Raw genomic sequence first — 13,585 nt, forward strand, 5'->3', positions numbered from 1 at the left:
GCAATTTAACTTAGCAATTTTGATTTATGAGGACATATTGTAGGATAAACGTGGATTTCCTCTCCTTCCTGTTTCGAATCTAACAATGTGATTAGATCCATAAAGTTTCAAGTCTTCATTTATGAATATCTATTAAACCAGGGGTCTCCAACTTCTGGGGCATGGACCGGTACCGGTGTGTGCTTTGTTAGGAACTGGGCCACATAGCTGAAGGTGAGTGGCAACAGAGCAAGCAAAACTGAAAAACACAAACCCGGGCCATGGAAAAGCTGTCTTCCATGAAACCAACCCCTGATGCCAAAAGGTTGGGGATTGCTGAATTAAACATCAGTTAAGGAATTCCAGAATGTGTCAGAAGCTGGACATAGGTATATATATTAGGGGAAAGTATGACCAAGAAGTCCAAGCTTCCTAGTATCTATTATTTTGTAGAAACAACTTGTCTTTGAAAAAAGTGCTGAATACGTACCAAATTTGAAAGGGTTAAGTCTTGAAAGTTAAGAATCAGACTCTTAGTAGTCTGTTAAGGTCTCAGCTTTTGCACTTTAATCTGGATTCTGCTTCCTCATTTTAATTCTCTTTTATGGTCCCTTTGAACAACTTGATACTTGACTCTGGAAATTCTGCTAGCTGGGTAATATTGAGTATGTTGCTTACTGAGTCCAAAAATTCATAATCTGTGCTGAATCTAAATTTATTTGCCCAAAGCAACATTGTCCCAGGCTGGCATAAGTAGTAAAGTGTATCCAGCAGAGAATCTAGTGCTGTGTGATGATAGACAACATCAGTAGCCACAATGATATCATAATGGTGGGTTGCTTTAGGAAAGTCTTCAGAGAGATTCTTGCCCCAAATGAGCTTCCTCACTTCAGGCTTGTGAATGTCTAGATTCCGTGTATTCCTAGTAATATTGAACTCCAGGTTTTCAAGTACCTCAGGCAAGTCAGTAGCAGTAACAAAAGCTCCTGAAAGATTAAAAATAACATTGTTCAGTCTGTAATCTGCCTTGATAAAATGTCAGTTGGGGGAAGGGAGGGAGGTCCTAATATTAATTCAGTATTTAATGTACTTAAGTTGTCTGCCCACTTGTACCAGCAAATCATAAAATAGACTGGAATTGCATCGTGCTAAATCATGGTTTACATAACTAATATGTTAAATAAGCTAGAGTTGCTAAGTTTGCATCCTATACTGAGCAAAAAACAACCAAATCATACATGTTTAGAAGATGTGAATCTACTTATAGTTATTCTTTAAACACTAGTTTATGAGTAAAATACTATAGAATGCCATTAAGAGCCATTCTTAGCTATTATTGCTTTGCTGAGAATAATAAATCAGCATTAATGTGTGTAATTGATACAACACCACTGTTCTGTCCCAGCCTACATGAGTCCTTGTTATGCTCACAAGGAGAAACCCCTCTTCCATCAAGCAGGTAGGAAACGGCAAGAAAAAACCAATCCCCTTTTTTTATTCACAGACCTGAATCAATGTCCAAGGCAAACAAACACAGTTCACAGAAACTCAATCCGGCAACCAGCACCTCCCACACCTTCCCTTATTCAGCCAAGGCGTAGCTTCCTAATGCCTACTCCTTTGCCTTTGGAGCCTCCCCATTGCATTCCTCTGACCTATTCTCTTGTTGCCGGCGTTTTTGTGCATCCTGGATATCTCCCAACTCTTCTTCATCACTGTCCAACTCATGCTCCCAGCACAGCTGTGTCAGCCTGAGTGCGAGTAGAGGGGCCAGGCTCCTCATCAGACTGTAAGTCTTGAAGCTCCTCAGAGCCTTCCTCTGACTCTGATGTCACTCCAGGCCTCTCCTCCTCTGATTCCTCAGACTCAGCTGCCAAGTCCACTGGCTGGCAAGGAATCAACAACCATGCATGATACATGTACACAGAATGATGAAAAGTTAATGGAGAGGGGAAGCAATATCTGAAAATTGGACTGGTGTCAGAACCTGATCAGATGTTGAATGAACATCTGTTCACCGCCCTGAGTCCTTCGGGAGAAGGGCGGTATATAAATAAAATTAATAATAATAATAATAACATTTAGGAGAGAGACAGTGGTGAAAGTCTGTCCATGTTTGAAGTGCATGACTGAAGAAGAAGCGGATCCCTATGTTATCTTACAGTCCGAAAAATCAGTGTACAAGTTACCTAATATACTTGCCACAATAGACACTAGACCTGTCCCAGCTCCAATTTCAAGGACTTTCTTTTCTTTGAAGTTAATTTCCTCTTGATTTGATTCCAGGTACTGACATAAAGCAAGGGCCTAAAAGAGCAAAAATCACTTTTGATCATTCCAAAGTTATTTGTGTATATATAAATACATTTTTTTTATTTTGCCTTTGGAAATAGGTCAGAATACAAATGAAGGAGCAAGGCAGATTGATCTGGCAAATGAAGGTCAGATCATGCTGACCTTGGAAGACCCTTAAGTTGCCATAGGCTGGCATCCTTCTGAGACACAAGCTAAGCCAGACATTTTATTAGTTTACAGAAGCTTTTTCAACTGGAATAGGTAGAGAGGGGGATTGAATCTAATCAGATTGCAAAAGAAATATTGAACTGTCAGGAAATGTACAGCTAATGTGTTAGCAGAATTGATCTGGCTATATTTTTTCTTATTTATGCCTCTTTCACTGCTAATTTTATTAACAGAAATCTACATGAATGATTTTAACTGTGTTAGTGATACATTTGGAGTGAGTCTTCAAATAATTTTGATGGACAGTGACAAGGAAGACTTCCAGTCTTTTGGAGAAGGCGGCTGATTCAGGAAAAGGCAGATGCATTCAGCAAAGAGCGACTAGTTCAAGATAATTCCATGTCAGAAACATGAAGCATGATAGGACTCAATTCCTGTTTTAGTTCTCAAGTAAACGGTGCCTATTGAATATTTTTCCTTTCCTTTTTTTATTTTAAAAATCTCTTGATGAGTAAATCAAGATTAAATAGTTAGTTGGGGGATAAGAGAAGCTGTGTGTTAAATTATTCATATTCACGCTCACCCACATACAGGAAATGCCATACTTGCTTATAACATTGGCATGTCCAAAACATGTTAAACCATCTTAATAGCAACACATAGCCACTCTGGGTCATGTTTAACTACCGTAGCAGCATTTCTTTGATTTAGTGATAATGTATAGCAACTGATATTCCCAGTGAACACTAAGGAAAGCTGGCCCTAAGGTGCTTTTTCAAGAGGCAACTGGACTTTCTTGTTTTTCTTTGAAGACGTTTTGCTTCTCATACAAGAAGTTTCTTCAGCTGAAATAGCTTCTTGTATGAGAAGCAAAACGTCTTCAAAGAAAAACAAGAAAGTCCAGTTGCCTCTTGAAAAAGCATCTTTGGGATATCCATGACCTGGATGATTGAGAATCTCCATGGACAATTAATTAATTGAAGCTATTATATAACCAATTTAGTGGCATCTGCTCTTCATGAATAGAACTGGAAGGGACTTTGGAGGTCGTCTAGTCCAACAATTGCTCAAAGCAGGATCCTATATCATTTCAGACAAAGGTTGTCCAGTCCCTTTTTAGAATCCTCCAGTGACGAAGCATCCACAACTTCTGAATACAAGCCATTCCACCCACTGATTGTTCTTACTGTCAGGAATTTTTTTCTTAGTTCCAGGTTGCTTCTCTCCATTAGTTTCCATCCATTGTTTCTTGTCTTGCCTTCTTGTGCTTTGTAAAATAAGTTGACTCCCTCTTTTTTGTGGCAGCCGCTCAAATACTGGCATACTGCTATTATGTCACTCCAGTCCTCCTTTTCTCTAGATTAGCTATATCCGGTTCCTGCAACTGTTCTTCATATGTTTTTGTCTCCAGGCCTTTAACTATCTTAGTTCTTCTTTGTACTTTTTCCAAAGTCTCAACATCTTTTTTGTAATGTGGTGACCAAAACTGGATGCAAAATTCCAGATGGGGTTTTATAAAGCAGTACTAATACTTCACATGATTTTGATTCTATGCCTCCTCAACATAAGACAAGGCTATGTGACATGGGACAATCAACATGGGACAAGGGTGCAGCATCATGCAGTCCATGTTAATCAGTTTAGTAATCACGATATTAATCTTATGTTAAGTCATTATGAATGTTGTCACTGCTCCCTCCACCATTAATATTGCTGGAGATGGCAATACTGATCAAAATAAAAGGCATAAGCAAGAGTAAATATTTCCTCTTAAGAGATGTCTTAAGGTGTTTATTAGTCAAAAGTGTGTTGTTGTTTTTCTGTACAAAACTTACAGCAGGCCATACTACAGCTCCAAAACATTCTATGGATTCTTGAATGATGATCTGATGGCCAGCATAACAATAATGTTCTTTGTCAAAATAGTAGGAGGCCTTTGGAACCCATTTTGGCAATATTTCAAATACAGGTGGACCTGTGAAGGAAAAGTGAACAGCAGTCATTTGTTTACATTTTTTTGTGAGATGTAGTATAGAATTAAGCAAAACTATGTCTTCAGAAAGTTTGTTCTAAAATCCTCATAATACAGGTTAGTCCACAACTTGCAGCAATTCATTTAGTGACCGTTCAAAATTACAACGGGATTGAAAAAAGTGACTTATCCATTTACAACTGTTGCAGTATCCCCATAGTAATGTGATCAAAATTTAGTTCTTTGGCAGCTAACTCATCTTTATGATGGTCACAGTGACCTGGGATCACGTGATCACCTTTTGTGACCTTCTTACAAGCAAAGTCAATGTCACTTAACAACAACATGTTACTAACTTAACAGCTGCAATGATTCACTTAACAATTGTGGCACAAAAGGTTGTAAAATGGGGTAAAATTCATTTAACAAATGTGTTACTTAGTAACAAAAAATTTGGGCTCAATTATGGTTATAATTGAAGACTACCCGTAAAAAGGTACATACACACATACTAAAGAAATTCAGGCCCAAGTTAGCATACTGGTATGTTTGAAAATAAAAGCTTGTTCTGTTAAAAACAGGACAGAAATCAGGCCCAAAGTAATTTTATAGATGTCCTTCTGCTTTCAGTGGAAGGGCTGAATTTTCTAATTGAAATTAAAATAGTTTGGGAGTAGGCCTTATTTCCTCAATATTTAAAAAGCACAAGACACAATTTTAGTCACAATTAAAATAAGCATACAACAGCTGCAGGAATGTCTGAGCACATAAAAAGTCAAGATTGTGCCCATGACTGCACAATTGAAGGAATTCCTCCCCCATTTTTATATGTGGTGCATGCTTCGATCATATGGCCAGGGCTGCCATAATTTGGGGACACTTTCCCTGGAATGGGACAATTAACCATGGGCACATGTCTGCGCCCATTTCACCATGGGGCCCCATTATAATTTTGAAATAAAAGGTGTTTATCCCAAAATTATTAAGACTCTGAATATATCACTGCCCTGATGTGATTGGGGATTGGGGAGAAAAAGGATAGGCTTGATGTTGCTTTGGGAATATTATTATAGAAAAAAGCAATTTTATAACATAGTTAGAAATTAATCTCATATGAGGAACTGCTCGTCCTCGTTTGTTTTTTTTAAAAAAGATGACCTTGTTTGAGGAGGAGGGAAATGTGGGAGGGGAAAAGAGAAAAGAGAAGGCAGAAGATGCCTGATATTGAAATGAGTCAGAAACATCATCCTAGTAAGATCAAAGAAAACATATTGACTAGAAAAATAATTGTATGACAGATCAGGATTAGCGGCTTGTGCTTCTATTACAAGAAAACATCTTTCTTTTAAACAGGCTTCCCTTTGTAGGATTGCAACCTTTGTTGCAAACATCTTTCTGGATGTTTTCATATGCATGATGTCGTTTCATCCAATTCTATCTGGGGGGGTGAGTATTTCCCCCTCCGCTCTCTCCCTCTTTTTTTTCTTCTCCGAGAGAATGACATTCTGTAATGTTTTCTTTTTATTTTTGCTGACTACAATTACAGAGACTGAGCTCGGGGTGCAGTTGTTGGTTCCTTTCCCGAGAGGGGTCCTTCACATTTATCATGTTTCTTCCTCTTGGGATCTTTATTATACAAACTTCTTTGACGTGTTCTTCAGAACGCAGGAAGCCTGATTCTGAAATTGAAATCAAGTTCCTAATTTCTAGATATGCTTGTTGTTGTTGTTAGTTGCAAAGTCATGTCCAACCCATCGCGACCCCATGGACAACGTTCCTCCAGGCCTTCCTGTCCTCTACCATCTGCTGGAGTCCATTTGAGCTCACGCCTACTGCTTCAGCAACTCCATCCAGCCACCTCATTCTCTGTCATCCCGTTCTTCTCTTGCCCTCAATCTTTCCCAGCATTAGGCTCTTCTCCAGTGAGTCCTTCCTTCTCATTAGGTGGCCAAAGTATTTGAGTTTTAGCTTCAGGATCTGGCCTTCTAAAGAGCAGTCAGGGCTGATCTCCTCTAGTACTGATCTGTTTGATCGCCTTGCAGTCCATGGGACCTGCAGGAATCTTCTCCAGCACCATAGTTCAAAGGCCTCAATTCTTTGGCGTTCAGCCTTTCTTGTGGTCCAACTTTCACAGCCATACTTTGCAACTGGGAAGACCATAGCCTTGAATATATGCACTTTTATTGGCAGGGTGATGTCTCTGCTTTTTAGTATGCTGTCTAGATTTGCCATGGCTTTCCTCCCCAGGAGCAAGCATCTTTTAATTTCTTGGCTACAGTCCCCATCTGCAGTGATCTTGGAGCCCAGGAAGATAAAATCTGTCACTACCTCCATTTCTTCCCCATCTATTTGCCAGGAATTGAGAGGCCGGATGCCATGATCTTGGTTTTCTTAATGTTAAGTTTCAAAGATATGCTTGGAAGTACTCTATTATTAGCCAGTCTCTCCCTTTAAGAAGCATCACGAATCTTCCCCTGCTCACCCTCCGCCTTGCCATGAATCTGCAGCGTTCAAGCCAAGAGACACCCTGCAGCAGCGTGGAACATCTAGAAGGAAGCATTTTCTCCATCCCAGCCCGCTGCATGCACACAAAGTGCAGCGGGTGTGCCTTTGCTCAATCTTTCCAGTTTCCACATCAGGAAGCCGAGCTAAAAAGGGACCACATCCGATGAGAAAGCAAAGTAGGGATGCGCAGTTACTTGTCCTGCACTCTGGATTGGCCAAAGACAAGTATCCTTCGGCAAATTGGCCAGGAGGAAGGTGCGTTGGAGCAGACCATTGGCAGGCGAAAAATGCTAGCAGAGAGCCAGCAAACAATAAATGCCCACAATGGGTCAGCTGCTGTTGGGGCCCTGTGCTGGAACGGGCGCAGACATGTCCCTGTGGTTAATTGTCCCAGACTCCACTTTCCCCAATCCCCATGACCATCTCTGAATAGCTGAGATTGTGAATACAGGTTTTCCTCGACTTACAACAGTGACTATTTAAAGTTACAACGGCACTGGAAAAAAGTGACCTATGACCATGTTTCACACTTATGACCATTGCAGCATCCCCATGATCACGTCATTTACATTTGGATGCTTGACAACTGACATTTATGATGGTTGCAATGTCCAGGAGTCATGTGATCCCCTTTAGTGACCTTCTGACAAGCAAAGTCAATGGGGAAACCACATTCATTTAACAACCGTGTTACTAATTTAAGTGATTCACTTAACAAATGTGGTGAGAAAAGTCATAAAATGAGGCCAAACTCACTTAACAAATTTCTCACTTAGCAACATCATTTTTGGGCCCAATTGAGGTCATAAGCTGAGGACTACCTGTACTGCCTTTACAAATCATTGCGATAAAAAATGAGGATAAATACAATTCTCAAAATGAACTACTCGTGTTTTTATCTGGTGAACAATCATAAAGCAGCTTTATAGCTATTACTTAAATGTGGCCCATCTATTACTTAGCTTAGAAGGAAGCAATGTGTTCATTTTAAAGTGCAACCTGAGTCAGGTAATACAGAAGAATTGTCACTGTAGTCAAGTTTGGATTCTTTTTCCTCCTCTTCTGTTAATTTTTGAGCCATTTTAGGGAGCATCTGGTGCTTTGTAGAGATCATAGCAGGAATCCTGTTCAAGGAACAATCAAACCAGGGACTGTAAGTGCAAATAATTGTATTTCTAATTGATCTATCTGGCATCTTACTGTATATAAAAAAGCACCATGCTAAAGCATGATATATTTCTTTTGATCCAGTGCTGGGTTGCTTTTCTACCCAAAAACTCAAAAGTGTTTCCCACGGTTTGTTATCTTAACAGTGGCAAATTAGAAGCCAAAAGGCAATTTAAGGAATGCTGATACCCAGTTCAATATTCTGGGAAATCAGCGACTATTTTCCTCAAGATTCAAGCACTTTAACCGGATTGAGGGAGAAACTAGCCTTCATCACTTCAAATTAGGTGGGTAAACCTTTGGTGGCCAAAAGTTTAACCAAGGGCCATGAGTGCATGGCACCATATCATTCCTGTGGCAGGATTGAGGGTAGGGAAGAGGAGTTTGGGGATTTTCTTAAAAACAAAAAAAAGGAAATATGCCTCTTTCAATGGGAATGGACCCAGCAGAGTGGCTTGAACACCATACCTCTCCCTCTAGGGATTACCACGTGGTCTCCAATCTAAGGGTCAAAAAAGGCCAACCCTGCTAAGTTTCCTGAGATCAGTCAAGGTGCTTTTAAAATAATATTTAAAAAAAACAGATGAAAAGATTAAAGTCATTTGGGCTGACATACTGCTCTAGAGTCACTCACCTTGTCCAAGATGCTCTTGTTTCCTTTATTTTTCTTCTTTTTTTCCCAGTTTGTACCTCCCTCCTTGTGCCTAATCAGTTGGGCCCCCAATGGGTACTTGTGAGGCTGCTTTTTTGTTTGGGTTACAAATAATCCCAAAGACCACCAGACAGCAGCCCAGAGATTACAGTCATTCCAAAATGATGTCGACAAAAATCCCTAGAATCAACAATCCCTCACACCAAAAAACCCCAACATAGGACATAGTCATCAGACACACCCCCATGGAAGCAGGATATGACCTTTGGGACATAATAGGATTAACCCACCACTATCAGAATACCAGAAAGGCACACTCAGACTCAGGTCAAAGTTCATGCCACAGGAACAACTCCAAACCAAAGCCCAAGAAGGTATAAAAACCCACCACTCCTTACTACATGTGGTCAGCTTTCTCAGAGCCGTCTTTCTGTCTGGCTCTGCTCTTCAATAAACAACAAGCTTCTTTCTAAAGCAGTCTGCATTTTGTTTATTCCCAACTTGGGCTGGACCCTGATGAAGATTTTTCTTTCAACACCCCCATTAAAGGAGGAATGATAAGGAACCCCTTCCCTTCCACCTACCTCTGCAATTTACCCATTTCATTTTCATTGGCTCTGCTCCTACTGAGGTTACCAACTGACCAACCCAGTTAAAGAGAGAAAGACTCAACAGGCCGTATTTGAAGAACAAGTCATTAACACAAATAAGTTTACAAGGATTGTGTTCTTTCCCTCCTCCCCTTTGTAACACTTCCTGCATGTTAAATCCTCAATGCAAAGGAATATACAATTATATAGAAAGAACAAACAGGGGAAGAAAATATTATAAATAATAGAACACGCATTGTACATTCATTGTTCTTGGAATACGAGGAGAGGATCTCTGTTCACAAACACACACTCACATGCAATATAAACAGCTTATCACCCTAGAGATAAAGGGGAATCTCCAGGGTCTAAACAGCCTATCAAAATTTGCCGATTGCCAAATCATCCTGTTTAAATGATTCTCAGGTGAAGAGGGCTGAACTTTAACCAATACTTGTTTTAAAACTTCAAACATCAATCAAACAATTGTTTAAATGTCCTGTAGAGCTTCCCAGAAGCCAGATTGTTGGGATCGTGGACCAAATAAGATGTGACACGCTGGGTAGGTTTGTACAAAAAGGCAAGGCTGCGGTTGTGAGAACTTAATCACCCATCTTAACATGAATTGTGAATTAAGCCATCAGCTTGTGGTGGGTTTGAGCTTTGCAAATTATGGTAATGAGCCAGAAGTGAGCTGCAGCTGCCAAACACAGGTCTAGGCTGCATCAACAGAGGGACAGAATCAAGATCACATGAAGTGTTAATAAAGGTAAAGGTAAAGGTTCCCCCGCACATGCGTGCTAGTCGTTTCTGACTCTAGGGGCCAGTGCTCATCTCCGTTTCAAAGCCGAAGAGCCAGCGCTAGTCCGAGGACATCTCCGTGGTCATGTGGCCGGCATGACTGGACGCCAAAGGCGCACGGAACGCTGTTACCTTCCCACCGGAGTGGTCCCTATTTTTCTACTTGCATTTTTACGTGCTTTCAAACTGCTAGGTTGACAGAAGCTGGGACGAGTAACAGGCGCTCACTCTGTTACGCAGCACTCGGGATTTGACCCGTCAAACTGCTGACCTTCTGATCGACAAGCTCAGCATCCTAACACACTGAGCCACCGCGTCCCTTTCGAAGTGTTAATACTACATTATAAAGCCTTGGTAAGGCCACACTTGGAATATTGCATCTAGTTTTGTTTGCCACAATATAAGAACGATTTTGAGACTGTGGAAAGAGTGCAGAGAAGAGCAATAAAGTTGATTAGGGAACTGGAGGATAAAACATACGATGACACAGTTGCAGGAATTGGGCATGTCTGATTTAATGAAAAGAAGGACGAGGAGTGACATGACAGCAGTGTTTCAATATTTGACTGGCTGCCGCAAAGAAGATGGGGACAAGCTATTTTACAAACCAACAGAAGGCCAGACAAGAAACAACGGATGGAAACTAATCAAAGAGAGAACCAGCCTAGAACTAAGGAGAAATTTCCTGTCAATTAGAACAATTAATCGGCGCAATGGTTTGCATTTAGAAGTTATGGGTGCTCCATCACTGGAGGTTTTCAAGAAGAGATTGGACAATCATTTGTCTGGAATGGTATAGGGTTTCGCGCTTGAGCAGTGGGTCAGAATAGAAAACCTCCAAGGTCTCTTCCAAAAAACTGGATCAATTTGTTAAGCTGGAGTTCATATGTTGTGTTAAACTCAGGCACTTTATCCCCCAAATGGTGGATCCTGACATTTTCAGGGCAGTTTTTCCTTCTCTTTTGTGAAATATTTTCTTTCAGAATCACTGCTCTGAGTCTACTGACCTGAGGATGATGTCAGCTTCAGATCTCAAGGTTCTTATCCAGCAGTAGCCAGGGATGTTGGGAACTGAAGTCCCGCATAACTGAAAAACCGTTCTTATTGGAGAAGGGTATTCTGAGTTTTTTTAAAAAAGGGGGAGGATCTTTGGAAGCTTCCAACACATGTCAAAGTATCTGTTAGGCCAGGGGAGGCAACCTTGTCTCTTTTATGACTCGTGGACTTCAACTCCCATAATTCCTGAGCCAGCATGTGTTAGGCGATATTAATAATATTAGGCAATGCAAAGATAAACCAATTGATTTGTGCGAAGCAAAGAGCAATTCTAGATGGTCCAGAATGCTGGGGCAGGATTAAAAGACAAAGAATGGCATCTAAAAAGTAACAGATGCATAATGCACATTCTCACAATATGTGAATTCTCACATATTCTCTCTTCTGTCTGCTCCAGGACACAAACCACAGGCCAAAGCAATTGGCTCCTGCATAGCGCAGGGGTTGGATTAGACGACCTCTGAGGTTTCTTTCCAGACCCACGTTGTAGGATCTTGTGATTTCTTCTTGCCAGAACCACTACTTTGAATCAGATTTTGATTGTAACATTTGGAGCAGTAATAGAAAATGTCAACACCCATTGAAGCTAGAAGATTGTCACCCCTAGTTTGCAATATCATTTTCCATTTTCATTAAATAAGGGTGCCAATATATTACATTCCCGAATTTAACACCTTTTGGTCTATAAGCTATGCATCCAAACTGTGCATCATGTTGTTCAACATGAATACAATGCAATACAAATACAATGCAGATAAAAATTAAATTAAAATTAGAAAAGCAAATGCAATACAATTAAATATTCCATATTGAACAAGTAAAGTAGAGGGATGCCAAAGAGACTCTTCAACCAGGCTGTCGTTGCTCTAGAACTTCCTCAGCCAACCTTTCAAAGTTACACTTAAAGTCTTCCATCCTATTTGTATTTTTGGTAGAAGTACAAGTAGTCCTTGACATACAACTGTGATGGAACCCTGCCCATTAAGGTTGCATGTCATGTCGATTGTAAAATTGGGTCAGTCACACGACCAACTTGATTTTATTACCTTTGGGGAGGCAGTCATTAAGCAAACACAACAATTTTAAAATGGCAAAACAATCATAAAATGTGGCCATGTGACTGCAAGATGCAACAAGCGGCTTCAATTCAATCACATGACCATAGAGAGGATGATCTTGGGAACCTCAGAACGGGTCATAACTCCCTTTTTCCAGGTTAGCTATAACTTCTAACAGTCGTTAAGCAAACGGTCGTAAGTTGAGGACTATCTATATTTGAATGCTGTCTTGTAATAGTCTTGAAATACTGATGTAGTTCCCATCCCACTGCACCATGACTCCTGCAGACAACTTTGGTCTGAATCCAAATGTTCATATCAGCCTCAAACACATGTAACATTGGGCAAAGCTCATTTAATAAATGTCTCACTTAACAACAGAAACTTTGGGCTCAATTGTGTTCATAAGTCAAGGATTACCTGTAAATGTTTCAACTGGCTTTTCTTTATGTTTGGCGAAGCTATTAATTAATAATATCCAAATACTCTTAATTAATAATACCCAAATACTCTTAATGTCTTTATAACACATTACAGTGTTATTAATTCAAATTAATAAGATGTGAAAAGGGAAACTCAAGTGCTTTCCATCCAGCTTTCTAGTTCATTTTTAATTTTAATTCCTAATGTGTAAGAATAATTTAAATATAATACCCACTAGATGTCCTCAAAAGCTTATGCCAGGGGGAAAAATCTGTCATATTCAAAACTTGCGTACATTACAAGTGTAATAAGGAAGACTCCCTCGTGATCATCATTCAAAGCTATTTACACGCTGCCTTATATTCTAAGTAAGGCACAAATCACTAATCAGACTAATCACTAATCAGGGTAGGGATTTTGATTTTATTTTCATACTGAAGTTGCCAGATGCAGTTTTAATGTCTGATCTATATTACTGATTTTCCATATAGCAGACATACTGGAGAACCTGAAGGTAAGTAAAGACGTCACAAATTTTGTTAAAAACGTCCGCGGGGTGGGGGGGAGGCTAAAATTGCTGTGAAAATCTAACAAGCCGGTTGACAAGCTATCACTTTTCAACTTCTTGTATTCGTTGCATGGATACAAAACAAATACGTGCAAATGGAATTTACACACTGGGAAGTTTGAGTGAGCCTCCCGTAAAATGAATGGGAGCTGTTTTCAAGAAGCTGGGAGGGAGGAATTTTCACAGGAAAATTGTTCAAAGATTGTTCCCTCAGCTCCAATCATCAGTCCTGAATTCTGGTTTTTCTTTTTTCATTTAGTTTGATCTCCCCTTCAGAAATGTCAGGCATTCATACTTACTAAAGCCAAATAACCGCTCTTTCTCACACATTTATTGTTGCATTAACTTTTG

At 40.0% G+C, this 13,585-nt stretch overlaps 2 protein-coding genes across 2 annotated transcripts in view; both read right to left on the reverse strand.

Moving 5' to 3' along the window:
• Window positions 1-13,585, reverse strand: part of EDNRB (endothelin receptor type B) — a gene marked incomplete at its 5' end in the record, with an annotated part of 157,947 nt that overhangs the window by 12,775 nt on the left and 131,587 nt on the right. The gene's annotated exons all lie outside the window — the stretch shown is intronic.
• On the reverse strand, window positions 571-8,040 carry METTL21C (methyltransferase 21C, AARS1 lysine; the record flags this gene model as incomplete). The annotated part of the gene is made up of 4 exons (XM_083361727.1): window positions 7,919-8,040; window positions 4,278-4,417; window positions 2,169-2,286; window positions 571-965 (listed from the first exon to the last, which is right to left on the reverse strand). The coding sequence occupies exons 1-4, from the start codon at window positions 8,031-8,033 to the stop codon at window positions 571-573; spliced, it is 768 nt and encodes a 255-aa protein (XP_083217853.1). The 5' UTR covers window positions 8,034-8,040.

The sequence above is a fragment of the Vipera ursinii genome (assembly GCF_947247035.1).
Source record: "Vipera ursinii genome assembly, chromosome: 4".
Lineage (NCBI taxonomy): Eukaryota > Metazoa > Chordata > Lepidosauria > Squamata > Viperidae > Vipera > Vipera ursinii.